Source organism: Dreissena polymorpha, chromosome 10 (assembly GCF_020536995.1).
Source record: "Dreissena polymorpha isolate Duluth1 chromosome 10, UMN_Dpol_1.0, whole genome shotgun sequence".
In the NCBI taxonomy this organism is placed as follows: Eukaryota; Metazoa; Mollusca; class Bivalvia; order Myida; family Dreissenidae; genus Dreissena; species Dreissena polymorpha.
Window position 1 is genome coordinate 48604282 of NC_068364.1, and position 20463 is coordinate 48624744.

The 20463-nt window shown below is 36.3% G+C and overlaps 1 protein-coding gene across 3 annotated transcripts in view; it reads right to left on the reverse strand.

The window, feature by feature from the left end:
- The window catches only part of LOC127847525 (anion exchange protein 2-like), a 317475-nt gene that overhangs the window by 40266 nt on the left and 256746 nt on the right, over positions 1-20463 (reverse strand). For all 3 annotated transcript variants that reach the window (XM_052379532.1, XM_052379530.1, XM_052379531.1), the window contains 7 exons: positions 19064-19221; positions 15980-16160; positions 15390-15525; positions 11812-11892; positions 6183-6537; positions 2312-2365; positions 796-921 (listed from right to left, as the gene is read on the reverse strand). In XM_052379532.1, coding sequence (XP_052235492.1) covers positions 796-921; positions 2312-2365; positions 6183-6537; positions 11812-11892; positions 15390-15525; positions 15980-16160; positions 19064-19221 — 1091 coding nt within the window. The remainder of the gene's footprint in view (positions 1-795; positions 922-2311; positions 2366-6182; positions 6538-11811; positions 11893-15389; positions 15526-15979; positions 16161-19063; positions 19222-20463) is intronic.

Here is a 20463-nt window from a genome sequence, read left to right on the forward strand (position 1 = left end):
AGGCTTACTGAGGTACTTTACAATGGATATACACACCTGTTTTTCAGCCAGTATCACAAACGCCATGGCAGGTTTGCTGCAGTACTTTACAATGGTTATACACACCTGTTATTCAGCCAGTCTCACAAACCCCATGGCAGGTTTGCTGCTGTACTTTACAATGGTTATACGCACCTGTTTTTCAGCCAGCCTAACAAATGCCATGGCAGGTTTGCTGAGGTACTTTACAATGGTTATACACACCTGTTTTTCAGCAAGCCTCACAAAGGCCATGGCAGGTTTGCTGAGGTACTTTACAATGGCTATACACACCTGTTTTTCAGCCAGCCTCACAAACGCCATGGCAGGTTTACTGAGGTACTTTACAATGGTTATACACACCTGTTTTTCAGCCAGTCTCACAAATGCCATGGCAGGTTTGCTGCAGTACTCTACAATGGTTATACGCACTTGTTTTTCAGCCAGCCTCACAAATGCCATGGCAGGTTTGCTGAGGTACTTTACAATGGTTATACACACCTGTTTTTCAGCAAGCCTCACAAATGCCATGGCAGGTTTGCTGAGGTACTTTACAATGGTTATACACACCTGTTTTTCAGCCAGTCTCACAAATGCCATGGCAGGTTTGCTGCTGTACTTTACAATGGTTATACGCACCTGTTTTTCAGCCAGCCTCACGAACGCCATGGCAGGTTTGCTGAGGTACTTTACAATGGTTATATACACCTGTTTTTCAGCAAGCCTCACAAACGCCATGGCAGGTTTACTGAGGTACTTTACAATGGTTATACACACCTGTTTTTCAGCGAGCCTCACAAACGCCATGGCAGGTTTGCTGAGGTAGTCTACACAGCCCACCAGTACGGTGCAGGCCTCGGCATCACGGGGTATACGCCTCATCAGGCTCATCTTGTGGTGTTCCTGTGATGAGTTAATGTTTATAGTTGGATTGTTATGATCCTTTTCATTTTTTGACTGTTTTTTTTTAAATCAAATATGTGGCAAATGTGTGGCTGACACCAAAATGTCTAATGAACATCTGGACACTTGTACATTCTACATACTTCTATATGCCGCCTTCTTCAAAACATGATCATTAAAAGACTCAATTTGAAGGATGAATAAGGCGGGCATAAAAATACTTATTTAAAATATCAATATCAAACACTAAATGGGAATCAAATTGATGTAAAGACTTAAAGGGTAATTACTTTAATCCTTTGCATGCTGGGAAATTTGTCATCTGCTAAAATGTTGTCTGCTGAATTTCTAAAATTACCGTAATTACTCTATGTTTTCGGACACTTAAAATAATTATTATTGTTCGTGTCCGAAAACTTAGATACGAAAAATATTCACAAAATACAGGTGTCCAAAAACTTAGTCAAAAAATTGGAGTGTTGGAAAATAGCGTCAATTGTATCAACGACTACCGGTAATAGCACGCCCCTAGTAAAATACCATACCGTAAAGTATAAATTAACAGTTAAATATGCTTGCACTGCATTTTAAATAATATTTAATGCTTAATTTATTTGACAGAAAGTTACTACAAGGTTGTACTTTGACCAACGAGTTCAAAGATAAGCAAGTGATGTACTGATACTCGCTAGTATGAACCTGTAAGTTACTTTGTTTGTTCATTTCCGATAGTTGTTGTCTAACACCTTCCATTGTTCGTAAAACTTGCAATAGGGTGCATCACACTTTGAAGCGTTTAGTTTTTGTCACAGTTAGTTTACTGAGAAGGGGTAATACCATTGCGGTAGATAATTGAACTTTTGATTGTCACTACCCTTGGTAATTGTCATAACGCTTATTCTATCGGGTGAAACCATTGTTTAATACCGGTTAACAAGGTTATTTACCCAATAACACAAATGTCCGTTGCCCTCAGGCATGCACCTGACAGGTTTAAGGATGTTAATCTGGTTGTGAAACCCCATGATCAAAGTGTCATTAGATATCGAAAACAGGACCGAAATTTGGTAAAATAGTGCTGTAAAATATACTGTCCGAAAACTTAGAGACATTTACTATGGAAGAAAACTCATGTGTCCAAAAAATTTAGTCTGGAAAAATAATTATTTTTGCTAATAAAAGGGGTGTCCGAAACTTAAAGTTTCCGAAAAAATAGAGTAATTACGGTAGCATTTTTTCCCAATTTTTTTCAAATAATGCTATCAGAATGGCAAACAGTTTGAATCCTGATGAGAGCCACATTCTGTGGAGTCTAATCGGGATCCAAACTGTTTGCAAAGGCCTTTAAAATTCGGTTCCAGCGCTGCAAGGGTTAAAAGTGGAAACCCACCCTGTCTTCTTCCTTGGGGACCACAGCAATGTGAAGGCCACCGTCTTCTGATGCCTGGAACCGATAAACAATCATGTTAAATCAAGGTTAAACATTTTAGCCTCGTTCTGGAAAAAAACTGGGCTTAGTGCATGTGTGTAAACTGTTGTCCCAGATTAGCCTGTGCAGTTTGCGTAGGCTAATCAGGGACAACCCTTTCTGCTTCTTATGGAGTTTTTAATTTAAAGGAAGTCTGTTCTAAACACAAATACAGTTTATGCCAACACTTACCACAAATTCATTGAGCCTTGTTCTGAGAAAAATGGGCTTAATGCATGTACATAAAGTGTCATCCCAGATTAGCATGTGCAGTCTGCACAGGCATATCAGAGACGACACTTTCCGCCTAAACTTGATTTTCAATAAAGAGGGACTTCCTTTAAAATAAAAATACCATAAAAGCTGAAAGAGTCGTCTCTGATTAGCCTGTGCGGACTGCACAGGCTGATCTGGGAAGCCATTTCCGCACAAGCATTAAACCCAGTTTTCTCAGAACGCGACTCAATTAAGCTCAGTTTCCTTACAACAAGGTTCATATGAATCCAATATTTTATTGGCATCATTTTATAGCACTACATTAGGTGTGACAAAGGACAAGTTAGTAGATTAAGGTTGAATGGGGATCAAGCCTACCAACCCTAAGTTCTGGGCCAATTTGTTACCACAAGACTACAGATCCACATTTAGTATAAGCTTTGTTGCGTGAAAAACTGTGCTTACTGAATATGCATAAAGTGTCTTCACAGATAATCGAGTGAAGTTCGCACAGGCTAATCAGGCACAACATTTTCTATGTATGGATTTTTTCACATTTTCTATTTATGGATTTTTTAACATTTTCTATTTATTGATTTTTTTCACATTTTCTATTTATTGATTTTTTCACATTTTCTATTTATGGATTTTTTCCTGCAAAGAAGATCTCTTCTACACAAAAATCTCTTCTAGGCGGAAATATTTGGCCCGTAACTACACAGGCTAATCTGGGATGACACTTTGCACACATCAATATGCCCAGTTTTCTCGAAACAAGGCTCATTGCACTAGATATCCGCACACAGTTTACTAACCATGTTATTATTGCACTAGATATCCGCACACAGTTTACTAACCATGTTATTATTGCACTAGATATCCGCACACAGTTTACTAACCATGTTATTATTGCACTAGATATCCGCACACAGTTTACTAACCATGTTATTATTGCACTAGATATCCGCACACAGTTTACTAACCATGTTATTATTGCACTAGATATCCGCACACAGTTTACTAACCATGTTATTATTGCACTAGATATCTGCACACAGTTTACTAACCATGTTATTATTGCAATAGATATCCGCACACAGTTTACTAACCATGTTATTATTGCACTAGATATCCCCACACAGTTTACTAACCATGTTATTATTGCACTAGATATCCGCACACAGTTTACTAACCATGTTATTATTGCACTAGATATCTGCACACAGTTTACTAACCATGTTATTATTGCACTAGATATCTGCACACAGTTTACTAACCATGTTATTATTGCACTAGATATCTGCACACAGTTCACTAACCATGTTATTATTGCACTAGATATCCGCACACAGTTTACTAACCATGTTATTATTGCACTAGATATCTGCACACAGTTTACTAACCATGTTATTATTGCACTAGATATCCGCACACAGTTTACTAACCATGTTATTATCCACATCCACTGGGCCATTGTGTTACCAGTACACTAGATATCCGCACACAGTTTACTAACCATGTTATTATCCACATCCACTGGGCCATTGTGTTACCAGTACACTAGATATCCGCACACAGTTTACTAACCATGTTATTATCCACATCCACTGGGCCATTGTGTTACCAGTACACTAGATATCCGCACACAGTTTACTAACCATGTTATTATCCACATCCACTGGGTCATTGTGTTACCAGTACACTAGATATCCGCACACAGTTTACTAACCATGTTATTATCCACATCCACTGGGCCATTGTGTTACCAGTACACTAGATATCCGCACACAGTTTACTAACCATGTTATTATCCACATCCACTGGGCCATTGTGTTACCAGTACACTAGATATCCGCACACAGTTTACTAACCATGTTATTATCCACATCCACTGGGCCATTGTGTTACCAGTACACTAGATATCCGCACACAGTTTACTAACCATGTTATTATCCACATCCACTGGGTCATTGTGTTACCAGTACACTAGATATCCGCACACAGTTTACTAACCATGTTATTATCCACATCCACTGGGCCATTGTGTTACCAGTACACTAGATATCCGCACACAGTTTACTAACCATGTTATTATCCACATCCACTGGGTCATTGTGTTACCAGTACACTAGATATCCGCACACAGTTTACTAACCATGTTATTATCCACATCCACTGGGCCATTGTGTTACCAGTACACTAGATATCCGCACACAGTTTACTAACCATGTTATTATCCACATCCACTGGGTCATTGTGTTACCAGTACACTAGATATACGCACACAGATTACTAACCATGTTATTATCCACATCCACTGGGCCATTGTGTTACCAGTACACTAGATATCCGCACACAGTTTACTAACCGTGTTATTATCCACATCCACTGGGTCATTGTGTTACCAGTACACTAGATATCCGCACACAGTTTACTAACCATGTTATTATCCACATCCACTGGGCCATTGTGTTACCAGTACACTAGATATCCGCACACAGTTTACTAACCATGTTATTATCCACATCCACTGGGCCATTGTGTTACCAGTACACTAGATATCCGCACACAGTTTACTAACCATGTTATTATCCACATCCACTGGGCCATTGTGTTACCAGTACACTAGATATCCGCACACAGTTTACTAACCATGTTATTATCCACATCCACTGGGCCATTGTGTTACCAGTACACTAGATATCCGCACACAGTTTACTAACCATGTTATTATCCACATCCACTGGGCCATTGTGTTACCAGTACACTAGATATCCGCACACAGTTTACTAACCATGTTATTATCCACATCCACTGGGTCATTGTGTTACCAGTACACTAGATATCCGCACACAGTTTACTAACCATGTTATTATCCACATCCACTGGGCCATTGTGTTACCAGTACACTAGATATCCGCACACAGTTTACTAACCATGTTATTATCCACATCCACTGGGCCATTGTGTTACCAGTACACTAGATATCTGCACACAGTTTACTAACCATGTTATTATCCACATCCACTGGGCCATTGTGTTACCAGTACACTAGATATCCGCACACAGTTTACTAACCATTTTATTATCCACATCCACTGGGCCATTGTGTTACCAGTACACTAGATATCCGCACACAGTTTACTAACCATGTTATTATCCACATCCACTGGGCCATTGTGTTACCAGTACACTAGATATCCGCACACAGTTTACTAACCATGTTATTATCCACATCCACTGGGCCATTGTGTTACCAGTACACTAGATATCTGCACACAGTTTACTAACCATGTTATTATCCACATCCACTGGGCCATTGTGTTACCAGTACACTAGATATCCGCACACAGTTTACTAACCATGTTATTATCCACATCCACTGGGCCATTGTGTTACCAGTACATTAGATATCCGCACACAGTTTACTAACCATGTTATTATCCACATCCACTGGGCCATTGTGTTACCAGTACACTAGATATCCGCACACAGTTTACTAACCATGTTATTATCCACATCCACTGGGCCATTGTGTTACCAGTACACTAGATAGACACATACACACTATACTTACAATGTTATTATCCACATCCACTTTCACCATCTCCAGACGTCCCGGGCCCCCGGTTGTCCCAGACTCTTTCTGCTTGCCCTCCTTGTCCTTTTTCTTTCTTCCTATATTTAGCAAACTCTGCAGGGAACCAGCTATACCACTTCCTGCATGGGGGCTGGAGCTTCTGTGAGACGTTTGATGGTTGCTAGAGCTGCCGGGAACCGTTAGGTGGTTGCTATGGTTGTTGCCATTCAGGTGGTTGCCGTTGCCATTAAGGTGGTTCTGGGAGGCCTGATGTTGAAGGTTGGATGACGAGGGGATGTGTGACAAACTTATGTGAGACAGTGTCTTCATGAGTGACGACTCTTTTTGATGCCTGCAAAAAATGGGAATTAATTAACAATTGTGTTCTAATTTTTGGGGGGAAAACCAGAAAAAATGTTGTGTCATCCAATTTTGTTAATTTATACATGAAGGAATATTAAAATGGTTGAAGCACAAAAAGGTTATTCACCATCGTGGAACAAAATAAGTGCACACAAAAAAGTCATCAACAAATTACCGTAATTTCTCAAAGTTTTCGGACACCCTTTTTTTTTATCAAAAATAATTATTTTTCGTGACTCTTAATTTTCAGATATATGGGTTTTCATCCATCATTAATGTCACTTAATTTCTAGACAGTATATTTTACCCCTCTATTCTACAGACTTCCAGACTTTTCGCTCATCTTGTGACACTTCTATAAAAGGTTTTAACAACTGGATCAAGGTCATAAAACCTGGCAGATGCATGTCTTAGGGCTATGGACCATTATATTCTCGTAATAGGGTAAATAACCAGGCATACTGGTAGAAAATAATGGATTTACCAAACAGCATTTGCAACAGCATTGTCCTATTAGGAAAGCAGAATGTTTTCTGTTTTTACTTTTTTGTTCTATATCATTTCAGGCAAGAGCTAGCAAAGCTGTGATGTTGTATTTATTTTTTTTAAGCCGAAAAAGAAGAGTTAATATCAAGAAAAATATTGTACATTGGTATATTGCATTAATTTCAATATAATTATAATTTTCCGTCATCTTGTTATCTCTAAATTTTTTGACACCTGTTTTCTTTTAATATCTTCGTATCTAAATTTTCGGACATGAAAATAGCAATTCAATTTTAAGTGTCAAAAAACTTGGGAGATATTACTGTAAACATAAAAGTAGAGAAGTTATCAATGCAATTTAAAATTGTTCAACAGAATTTCTTGCTAGCAAAGTTACTTTTTCCACCAAGAATAGAAAATGCATGCAAAGTGACTTCTTAACCCTTTCAGTGCCGGAACCGAATTTTAATAGCCTTTGCAAACAGTTTGAATCCAGATGAGACGCCACAAAACGTGGCGTCTCATCAGGATCCAAACTGTTTGCTATTCTGATAGTATTCTTTGAAAAAAATCGAAGAAAATGCTAATTTTAGAAATTCAGCAGACGACATTTTAGCAGAAGACAAATTTCCCAGCATGCAAAGTGACTTCTTAATTTCTTGTGATCAAAGTATTCTCCCTATTAACCCTTTGCATGCTGGGAAATCTGTCGTCTGCTAAAATGTCATCTGCTGAATTTCTAAAATTAGCATTTTGTTCGATTTTTTTTCAAAGAATACTATCAGAATATCAAACAGTTTGGATCCAGATGAGACGCCACATTCTCACACGTTTTGTGGCGTCTCATCTGGATCCAAACTGTTTGCAAAGGCCTTTAAAATTCGGTTCCCGCACTGAAAGGGTTATAGTTTATTCTAACAGTTCATCATTTGACAACAGTAAGTTTGTCTAAGGTATTGACATGTAATAAAAATAAAGAGAAACGTACTCGATCCTCAAGTAATCGCAGTTTTATCTGTACTACCACCTTTGGTGCAAAGTTAGTGTGCATGGCATAGGACAAGTGAATATGTGAAATGTTAATTGTTAGTCAACAGGATGACAACAGATATGGTTTTCAACAAGGTTACCAGCAAAAAGAGAAGTTCAAACCACTGTTATTATATTATATGTGGTAGTGCAATCTAACCCTAGTGAACTCTCCCATCCTCCTAAATTTGATCAATTTATTTCCAAAATTAGGGATGTCTAGTATATTTATTTCTATATTTAGAATATTTCTTACGGAAATTCCATTAAGCAAACAGTGCAGACCCTGATCAGACGCCGCATAATGCGGTGTCTCATCTGGGTCTAAACTGTTTGCCAAGGCCTTTTTCTAGATGCTTGGCATAAATGGGTTAAGACCAATTCTTAACATCCTATTAAAACGTATGCAAGACAATAGGGGAAATAATAATTGCAACATTCACAAATGTCACTATTGTTTCATCTTCTTTCCACCATATTACAACGCATGTACACAATCACCTGTAAAAATCACAGTGGATATGGTTCCTATTATAGGAACCATTTCCTCATAAGAACAAGTCACAGTCATAGGTTATTATTAGTGCTCAAACGGGTACCCGAAAAAACCAAAACTGCTGGTAAAAAAACAAACATTTCAAATTGACCTAGTTACCTAGTTTTTGACCACACACGTTTGAGATGACCTGAGATGTCATTAGGATCATTGTTATAATCAGGTTTCAATAAGATTTTTCAATAAATGTGGCATCTTGTGTTATCACAAGGAAAATGTTGAAAATGGACGACTAACAACAGACCATTGGCTACACAGAACCTTTACATGAGTACGTTTTGTTCAGGTTGGCTCATAAAGTGTTTAGTGAACCCCATCACAATTTTATATACAAAATAATAAAAGATCTGGCCTTGTGGTTTATGGGGAAGAGATTTTTTAAGGTATTTTGCTATGTAAGTCTATATAAACTATAGACCACATGATCATGACCCCATCAAACTAAGTAAAGAGCAACTATATAATGTTCAATAACAAATAAATCACATCTGGAAGGTTTAGTTTCAGAGATGTGTTATATTTTTTCTAATAAAGTCTATAGTAACAATAGTGAGTCGAAACAAGGAGCATACATTTTGATTTTTTTAGCAGAATATTAACAATTTCACATGCACAATCTAATATCATAAGGAACAATTTTTTTCAGCTTGAAAGTTGTTCATTGAAGTGTAGTAGAAATTCTTAGGAAAGATGCATCTCTGCAGGACCGACAGGTTGACAGCCGGTAGACAAGACAGACAGTGGGACAGAAAGCGGGACTGACGGACCGACGGACAGACAGACAGACAGACAGACAGACAGACAGACAGACAGACAGACAGACAGACAGACAGACAGACAGACAGACAGACAGACAGACAGACCATAATGAATCCAGAATACATCCCTTTTCTTTGTTTAGAGGAGCATAAACTGTCCATAAATACAAATACAAATCCATGTACAATGTATAAAGCATGCTTGAAAAAAAAAATCTTGATTACAGTAACTATACAGAGATATACTGACTTTGACATCCTCTCTGTGTATATTATATTGTGAAACTCGTGCGATTATTTGTTTAAAATATACGTAAAAATTGATTTTTGTTTCATGTTTGATAATATTGACAGAAAACAAAGATGGACAGTGATCTACCAGAATACATCACTCATAAGCACTGTGTACTCAGGTGACCTTAACCCTTTCAGTGCGGGAACCGAATTTTGAAGGCCTTTGCAAACAGTTTGGATCCAGATGAGACGCCACAGAACGTGGCGTCTCATCTGGATCCAAACTGTTTGCTATTCTGATAGTATTCTTTGAAAAAAAACGAAGAAAATGCTAATTTTAGAAATTCAGCAAACGACATTTTAGCAGAAGACAAATTTCCCAGCATGCAAATGGTTAAAGCAGCATGCACACTTTTTGGCAGATTTAATTTGATATCCAGCACTTATCACTGCAACACGGTCAGAATCAGGCACCTAGGAAAACTGAGAAAATGCTGGTAAGCCTGCGCACACTTGCTACAACAGAGACTCAAACCTGGTGGACAGCCAGAGAACATAGTTACGTTCTAAAGCAAAACATGCAAGAGGTAGCAAAGAGCAAATTAGTATGCAGGCTGCTTTAATTAAGGACCATACTGGTGAAAACTTGAAATTGAATGAGTTTTTCTTTATATAGTTTGGATTCAAGCTTGCAAAAATATATTAACCCTTTTAGGCTCAGAAGCAAATTAAAAATGGCTACAGTATATGCAAACAGCATAAAACCAGAACAGCTTGCGAGTAACTCAGCCAGTGTTTTAGCGAGTACACCTTCCCCGCCACGGAAGCACTCGCTAGCAGACAAAATCCATGTGGAGAGAGCAAGTTTTTTTGGGGATAACTCTTGTTCCGTACTGTAGTAATCATTTTTTATTTTTAGCATTCATTTCAATTACGATATAAATCAACTTAAACTGATACAATGCAGATACAAGGCTAGCAAGTTCAATGCACGACCTTTGGTATGGATTTTACACTCTTTTAAAGTTTAAACAATTAGGCTGAACAAATGCAGTGAACACAAAAAATTAGTTAAACTACTGCCTTTTCCCATGCACATGCATTAACTCTTCATAAAGGGTTAACATTTTCAGATAAGGCCAAACATTATAAATTGGGTGTTTAAGGCAACTGTTTTATTAAAATAAGGATGGGCCTATATTTGTTTTGCTTTTTGTTTGGAGACAAATTTTCATCAAACTCATCTTTTACCCTTTCCCACTCAGAAGCAAAGTGAAAATTGCTATGTGCAGACAGCATAAAACCAGAACAGCCTGGGAGTAACTCGCAGTCTGTTCAGGTTTTATGCCGTTTGCTGCTCATCAGTTTCTAAGGGTTGGAAATGAAGCTTTCAGATATTGAAGCTAGTAAGAAAGGTCTTTAATTAAATTTAACTTTATGAGTACATACCTAAGTGGTAAAAGGTCAAAGAACATTATTTACGTGGTAAATGGTTAATCTGACAAAAAAAGAGAATAATGTCACTTTAACCCTTTGCATGCTGGGAAATTTGTCGTCTGCTAAAATTTCGTCTGCTGAATTTCTAAAATTAGCATTTTCTTTGATTTTTTTCAAAGAATATTATCAGAAGAGCAAACAGTTTGGATCCTGATGCGACGCCACGTTCTGTGGCGTCTCATCTGGATCCAAACAGTTTGCAAAGGCCTTCAAAATTTGGTTCCCGCACTGAAAGGGTTAAACAACAACATCTCAGTTTTCATATGTACTATGGTCTGGTTGCCCCCAAAACACTGATTTTTGTTATTTGGCCTATTCTTGACAAAAAATGGACACCCTATTTTTTCTATATCTATGTGAGTTTCCTAAGAGTGGGTAGGGTTAGACATGCATTTTGGGATGACTAAGTATGTGATATGTTAAAGAATTAATACTTGGTCTCCAAACTGCATGCACTATATAATTCAATTGCACTGCTCTTGAAACAAAGTTATGAAAAAAAAAAAGAAAAATGCACAAAATAGGCACATTTTTGGTCAATACTTTTAAAATAATTTTAACAAAATGATTAAAATTTGCTGTCCAAATCTACAGTTTTGAATTCCCAAACTCAAATAAACTGACTTAAAACATGCAGTAACTGCCTCTTAGTTACAAACAGCTTTGTTAAAGTTGAACATAATAAAGTCCCCTTAACTACAACCTTTCATCCATCGCCAACAAATCCATGGAGGATTTTTGGCGCGTCAACAGCGATTTTACTGTAGTATCCGATGAAACGAATCTGTAAAACACATCCATTAAGTGATGAATACAACATCATGATGACACTACAACATTCACAACAAGCAGGGGCATGACTACTGAAGTTAAATGTTATAAAAATATCATGATATAGATATGTCAGAAAGGCCACGCGGAAAAATTAAACTCAAAATTAAAAGTTAACAAGGGCTGTTTGTAAAACATGCATGCCCCCCCCATATGGGCTGTCAGTTATAGTGGCAGCCATTGTGTGAATACGTTTTTTGTCATTGTGACCTTGACCTTTGACCAAGTGACCTGAAAATCAAAAGGGGTCATCTGCGAGTCATGATCAATGTACCTATGAAGTTTCATGATCCTAGGAGTAAGCTTTCTTGAGTTATCATCCGGAAACCATTTTACTGTGTCAAATCACCGTGACCTTGACCTTTGAACTAGTGACCTGAAAATCGATAGGGGTCATCTGCGAGTCATGATCTATGTACCTATGAAGTTTCATGATCCTAGGCATAAGCGTTCTTGAGTTATCATCCGGAAACCATTTTACTGTGTCGAGTCACTGTGACCTTGACCTTTGACCTAGTGACCTGAAAATCAATATGGGTCATCTGCCAGTCATGATCAATGTACCTTTGAAGTTTCATGATCCTAAGCCTAAGTGTTCTTGAGTTATCATCCGGAAACCATCTGGTGGACAGACCGACCGACGGACCGACCGACATGTGCAAAACAATATAACACCTCTTCTTCGAAGGGGGTCATAAAAATTGTAAGCAGTTAAAGTTAAATGAAAGCAAGTTACTATTTAACAGTTAATGCTTACGGATATACTAACATAAAATTAGAGATTATACAGCCAATTAAAATCTATAAAATAAATGCATAACCTTTAATATTTTTTTAAACAAAAACATTAAGCAAGTGTCTACAATTTTCAGTTCTTGCAACTGAAACTTGTTCCTTTAATATGTTTAAAAAAGTTGTTTGTCATTTGTGTGAACAAGAATTATGCTGCAAAATAGTCATTTGTGTGAACAAGAATTATGCTGCAAAATAGTCATTTGTGTGAACAAGAATTATGCTGCAAAATAGTCATTTGTGTGAACAAGAATTATGCTGCAAAATAGTCATTTGTGTGAACAAGAATTATGCTGCAAAATAGTCATTTGTGTGAACAAGAATTATGCTGTTAACAGTATATTGCATAAATACATGAATGCCTTTAACTTTATTTTTCAGAACAAGTCCTATAGTATAACAAGTCATTTCTATATATTGAACTACAACAGTTAGGTATCATTTGATGCCAGTCAATGACAGTTGAGCTATTCATTTGAAATATTAAAAAAATAATAATCTTGAAGTCTAGTTTGATAATGCTAATAAAGACAAAATGTAAATAGTAAGTGGACACTAACTCTTAGTAATTGGGCACTAATTTGATATAAATTCAAAGTGATTGGACACTTGTTCATAGTTATTGGACACTAACTCAAAGTAATTGGATATCAATTTAGAGTAATTGACACTAATTTTTATAATTGGACACTAATTTTTAGAGTTGGCCACTAATTCATAGTAATAGGACACTAAATCACAGTAATAGGGCCCTAAATCATAGTAATAGGACACTAAATCATAGTAATAGGGCACTAAATCATAGTAATAGGACACTAAATCATAGTAATAGGACACTAAATCATAGTAATAGGGCACTAAATCATAGTGAATGGAGACTTATTCATAGAAATCGGACACTAATTCATAGTAAAAGGTCACTAATTCATAATAAATGGACTATCATTCATTCATAGTATTTGGACACCTAATCAAAAGAGAATAAAAAACGAATTCCTTCTAATTGAACACTAATTAATAGCAATTAGACAACAATTCATAGTCATTGGACACTTATTTAACAATAATTGGATACTAAATTTAAAGTTATTGGACACTAATTCATAGCAGTTTGAACCTTTTATGGTTGAAATATTTTTAGCCTTAGAATGACAGTAAATGATGATAAATAAAACCAACGGATTTTTTTAAGTGCACAATACAATGACCAATACTTTAAATATTTAGAATATATTGTGACTTAAAATGAAAATAATTGTTCATGCTCAATAAAACCAAAAGAAGAGCAGTTTTTTCAGTGCACTTAATGATGGCAGGTTTTTTTTTCTCCACTTTTTGGGAAGATAGCCCATATCTTTGGAATTGGGAATTTTATCGGCATTTTCATGAAATTGGGAAAATAAATTCATTAGCCTTTTTTTCCACACAAAAAGTCCACAGATAAGGGAAATACTTAATTTGATATAACTCTTTATAATCATTCAAATTAAAAAAACAAAATCAAATAATACTTTGTTTTAGGTAATTGAATTAAAATTGAGATAAAATTCACATGAGACACTTTTTTTTTTGTAAATTGGGAATTTTTTGCCACATTTTGGGAAAAAAGTATACTTTTTGGGATTGGGAACATAGCCGAATTTCGGCTATAAAATCGGGCCAAAAAAAAACCTGGATGGCCTTTTATGTTTCTTGAATGTTGGAGAGGTAGAATCAAAGACTATGAGAACAGAAGGAATGAACAGATGGCACATCATAAATAAAGCTCATGCAGCCATTATTTTAAAGCTCTACTTTCAATAATAATCCCATAATGCAGAAAAATGCACCAAAATGTCAAGAAACTATTTATAATTATAATAATAATCCAGGCAAATGGCTGATAGAGAAATCAACTGATCAAATACACTGTATTAAATTGATAAAGCTTTTAAGGAAATGCAGTGCTTAACAGCTGGGTAGGAATTGCTCAAAATGGGTAAACAGCGCAAAATTAATAAAAAGCAACAATTTAAAGAAAAACACAATGTGCTTTGGGGTGAAATAGGAAGTACAACATAATATTAATCCTGAAAACACTTAAGTTGTATTTTTTTAATATATTCTAAATTACAAATCTTGTCTTCTCTTTTAAAACTAACCAATTGAATGCTTGAAAACTTAACACTTCATTTTTGTATTAATATTTGAGACTTAAATTTAAATCTTGAGATTTTCTATTGTCAGGATGAGAAGATAAGATGTTCAAATCACCATGACTTGAACTCGTCAATTGTCAATGTTAATTGTTAAAAAGTTGTAAATAAAGTATAAAAACTGAGCAAACAAAAGTTTGAAGCCATGTGGCAAGTGAACAATGTTTTACAGTTTCCAGTTCTTACTTATGCTTGGTCAGGATGGGGCCAGTGGACAATGTTTTACAGTTTCCAGTTCTTACTTATGCATGGTCAAGATGGGGCCAGTGGACAATGTTTACAGTTTCCAGTTCTTACTTATGATTGGTCAGGATGGGGCCAGTGGACAATGTTTACAGTTTACGATTCTTACTCATGCTTTGTCAGGATGGGGCTAGTGGACAATGTTTTACAGTTTCCAGTTCTTACTCATGCTTTGTCAGGATGGGGCCAGTGGACATTGTTTACAGTTTCCAGTTCTTACTTATGCTTGGTCAGGATAGTCCTCATGACTTGACCTTTGCAGTCTGTTGTTATCTGGTCATGGATGACCATGTCCTCTACAATTCTATGAGCAATGCCAATCAGGTCCGTGGCTTCAAGGTCAAGCAATAGAGTTCCTGAAATATAAGAGAACCAAACATTGAGGATGGATGACCATGTCCTCTATAATTCTGTGAGCAATGCCTATCAGGTCTGTGGCTTCAAGGCAATAGAGTTCCTGAAATATAAGAGACACAAACATTGAGGATGGATGACCATGTCCTCTATAATTCTGTGAGCAATGCCTTTCAGGTCTGTGGCTTCAAGATCCAGCAATAGAGTCCCTGAAATATTAGAGAACCAAGCAATAGAGTCCCTGAAATATAAGAGAACCAAGCAATAGAGTTCCTGAAATATAAGAGACCAAACATTGAGGATGGATAACCATGTCCTCTATAATTCTGTGAAAAATGCGTATCAGGTCCTTGGCTTCAAGGTCTAGCAATTGAGTCCCTCAAATATAAGAGAACCTAGCACGTGAGGTTTAACCCAGCATTCTACACTATAAACAGGACAGTGTAAAAGACGTACCACTCTCAAGCCCTTTGCGTAGCTCCAGCAGGCTGTGGAAGGACAGAGAGGCCACGTGAGGTTTACCCCAGCGTTCTGCCCCCTCCTCTACGTCCTCCTCAAACTTGATCCAGCGAGCCTTTTCCCGCCACTCTATCTCATGGTTGTCCTGCACAAACAGCTCATCTAGCTCCACAAACACCTGCAGTAAGTAATAATTCATGTTAAATTTGCTAAGCATCATTAAATGGCAAACCACCACCTTCAGTACGTTTTACCCCTTTACCACAAAGCGAACACCTGCAGTAAGTTTTATCCCTTTACCACAAAGTGAACACCTGCAGTAAGTTTTAACCCTTTACCACAAAGCAAACACCTGCTGTAAGTTTTATCCCTTTACCACAAAGTGAACACCTGCAGTAAGTTTTAACCCTTTACCACTCAGTGAACACCTGCAGTAAGTTTTAACCCTTTACCACTCAGTGAACACCTGCAGTAAGTTTTAACCCTTTACCACTCAGTGAACACCTGCAGTAAGTTTTAACCCTTTACCACTCAGATACGCACTTTAACGCCCGTGGAGTCCCTTCAAAACCTTTATAGGTGTTGTAATGTCTTAAATCATTTAATATATTTTTCTTCATTAAAACTTGCCTAAGATGGTGGCCATCGTTGATGATGTAAATAAGATAAACTGTTTAGGTAGCAATGAAAACATTAAATGATTGGTAACAATTTCAGCAAAGAAATATGACAAGGTCAATTATCAGTATACACTGTAACTCCAATATAGCGCGGTCAATGGGGTCCAAGCCGCGAAACAGCGTTATAACGGATCCGCGTTATAGGTTTTGAGCTCATTTACTGCAGGGCGCTATAAAAAAAAAACAGGTATAGAATAGCCTAAAATAGGTCATGTATATTGCCATGCTGTGTTGACGCAAATACATGCATATAAACCGAATCGTATCGATAACAGTATACATACCGCTTTTCTTATGTGCACATTTATCCGATAATCCAATAAAATTGCAACATCACTTAAAAAATAATAATCTTAAACATTAATGACGATATAATGTTTAAGAAATTCGTAAATACAACCGTACGCATATATGCCATTTTCAGAAGTGTTAAGAGTACAGTGCATTATGGGACAGAGCTTTCATTGGACGAGCGACTTTAAATTTAGATTGAATGCAATACGACTCATGTACAAAAAATTATTTTATTGCGTCATACGCATGCAAAAAACGTGTTTCCCGGGGACTTTCTGATACCGCGCGAAAATGAAAGTGAAACTCTGTTAACAATTACCAGTACACTGCGTTCGCATGTAACTAAATCGTCTGCATTATTTAATTTTTTATACACGAACTGAAAGATTAAATGACATAATACTAGAATGATAATTTAATGACAGAAAAAGTTGTTTTATACTGTAGGCAGTATATTTCACAGCCGCTCATTTAACATAGTCAAACTGCAACCAAATCAAAGTAAGAATGTTTCAATCGTTTTGAATTACTTTAATTCTATAACTATCCCGCTTGCTTTTAACTTATGGAAATTATCGCACTGAACCGCTCTGATGAGGAATACATGTAATAAACACTGACACGCGAGTTTTTCACACCTTTATTGACATTACTCAACAGATTAACACCAATTAGCTGTCGGTGTTGTTTAACCTCGAGGCGATTATAATCGGTTCAATGGAGGGTTGAATAAAGCAATCAACATGTGATTGCCGCCATCTTTAAATTGTCTGAAAATACATGAAGTTGCATAATACGGATTTGAATCAGAAATCTAATGGAAGGTTGGAGAAAAAATGGGATCCAAGCACCCTCCGCGTTATATTGGATTCAGCGTTATAACGGAGCGCGTTATATTGGAGTTACAGTGTATTTAGGTCTTTAAATTTATTTTGTATGAACCACACAAAAATGCATTAAAACAAGGTACAAGTTATCTACTGGAAAAATAACTGGTTAACTGATCATACAATATGTTAAAGCAAGATTATATGATTTTTATAAAAGTTAAATTGTAATATATTAATACAAGTTTGTTACAATAACACAAAAGAGGCAAGAACAATTATACATGGAGGAAGTATTTCATAAAATGCAGCACAGCCAAATCAGCCCCCAAAGCCGATTGTGACGAAGATATTTCGTACATATTTTCCTACAATAACCGAAGCATTCGTCTTTTTATTAGGATAGGAGTTAGTGTTTGTGTGTCGTATGAATATATATCGCTGCAGAAGTTTAAAATAAACCGTTAAACTAAATTTAGATTCACATTGTACATGCATGATATACATGCTGGCGAATTCGACTGTACAGCCTTTTTCGATTTCGAAATAAAATATCTGGCTTATTTCGCACTTTTCGACGCACGTTCTTCTTAACTTTTATTTTAATTTAATTGAAATATATGTATAATAAGTTCTTTTACACATTTTATATAAATTCATAAATTTTTGACAAAATCGTATAATCTCGCGTTAACATATTGCAACACTTTTTTTTAGCCAAAAGGACATCAATCAACATGTTAATCCTGATTAGGCTGAACAATTGTGTTTATCTTTATTCAGTGCTCCTTTTTTATACAAAACAAAATGTACAAGATTGCTGATGTAAAAAAAAAATCCCAAATATGAAATGTGCTAATTATCTGATCACCATAAAAAAATATCATACAAAATACTAATTTTTGATTGGCTCAGCCAGGTTACATGCTCAACATGTATCGTTCCATATAAGGTGGGAGTAGCTATTCATATTAGATAATTAAAATTAAACGATATGATGGATGTAAACCATACTATGTTACATAATAAAGAATAGCAAACTTTTCTTCTGTTATTATTTTGATGATGAATTATGATGGGTACTCTATAAGATAAAATTGTTACACAGTTTCTCACTAACCCTGCACTGTAAGATACAGGGAAGTAAATTATTTGGGCTTGAGCTGCGCTCTTACCCGATATCAATTTACTGATCCTGTACCATACATGACAGGGTCAATTAGAAGCCGTGTAACTAATAACCTCTCAAAGTCTCTAAAGTAGAACTGTTGGTTACCCACCTCGTGTGGCGTGTGATCAAACTTCTTCTTAGGCTGGTGGTATTTCCTGCGAGGCTTGTCTGACTTCCCTCCGTACACCTTTATGCTGCCCGATGTCTTGTGCTTCTTGCGACCAATCTTGTGCTTGCGTATACCCTGGAGGTCGTCCATTCTGTGACCTGGCGATATTTGGTGTTATGTTACACTATGATCTCAGGGTTATATTACACTAAGATCTTAGGATAATGTTTTAATCATGTAATCTATGAAATAAACAGGCCAAATCATGCGCTTGCTGATAACTCAGTTGTCAACAATTCTGTGACCTGGCAATGTATAAGGGTTATATTATACAATGACCTCAAGGTTATTTGACACTAGTATCCCTAGGTTACATTAAAAAGGTTATGTTACATTATGATCATGGTTATCCTACACTATGATCATGTGATTTGGGAAATGTTCAGTTCCAATCATGTATCATGAAGCTTAATGTCTATTCTGTGATCTAATAATTTCCAAGGTTAGAATAGACTATGATCCAGTGATAGTCAGGGTAACATAACACTATGATATTGCCACCAGGCAATACTCAGGGTTATATAGCAAAATGATATTGTTACTTGTTGATATCCGGATTAAAGTTCAGTATGATTGTGTGATTTGGTGATATTTGGTGTTAAGAAAAGCAGGTTATGATCAAATTATGATCATGGTAATCATATACTATCATCGTGTGATTTGAGAAATATTCAGGTCCAATCTGTTATCATGGGAGTTGTCCTTTCTGTTACCTGAATATTTTAAAAGTTACGTTACACTATGATCTTGCCCCTTGGCAATATTCATGGTAACACAACATAGCCATCTTGTTACTTGGTGATATTAAGATTATACAACAGTATGACTATGTGATTTGGTGATTTTCTGAGTTACATTTAATTATGATAAGTTCATATGGCGATCATAAAGCTTGGTGATATTCTGGGGTAAATTACACTATATTCATTTGACATGATGATATTAGGCGTTACATTACACAATGATATGTTGACCATTTAATATTCCTCGCTACATGACACGCGGTTAAATTGGCAATATTTGCGGCTACGGGATTATTTGACGTTGCAAAGTGTCATTGAAACGTCATGATCACAAACCTGTGAAGTATTTTGGGTTATAGCACATTATGACTATATGAGACCTGATGATATCCAGAACTACATAAAGCACTGTTATAGTGACCTGGCTACATTGAAAAATGTTCAACAATTTAAAGCATTTTGTGAACAATGATGAGAATGTGTGCGAACAATAATCACTCTGTTATAAATAACACATATATTAGTGTTAAAGTACATTAAAAATGAGTGTTAGACATAATTCTTTTTTAAACAATAATGAATCTGTAATTTCTTGAT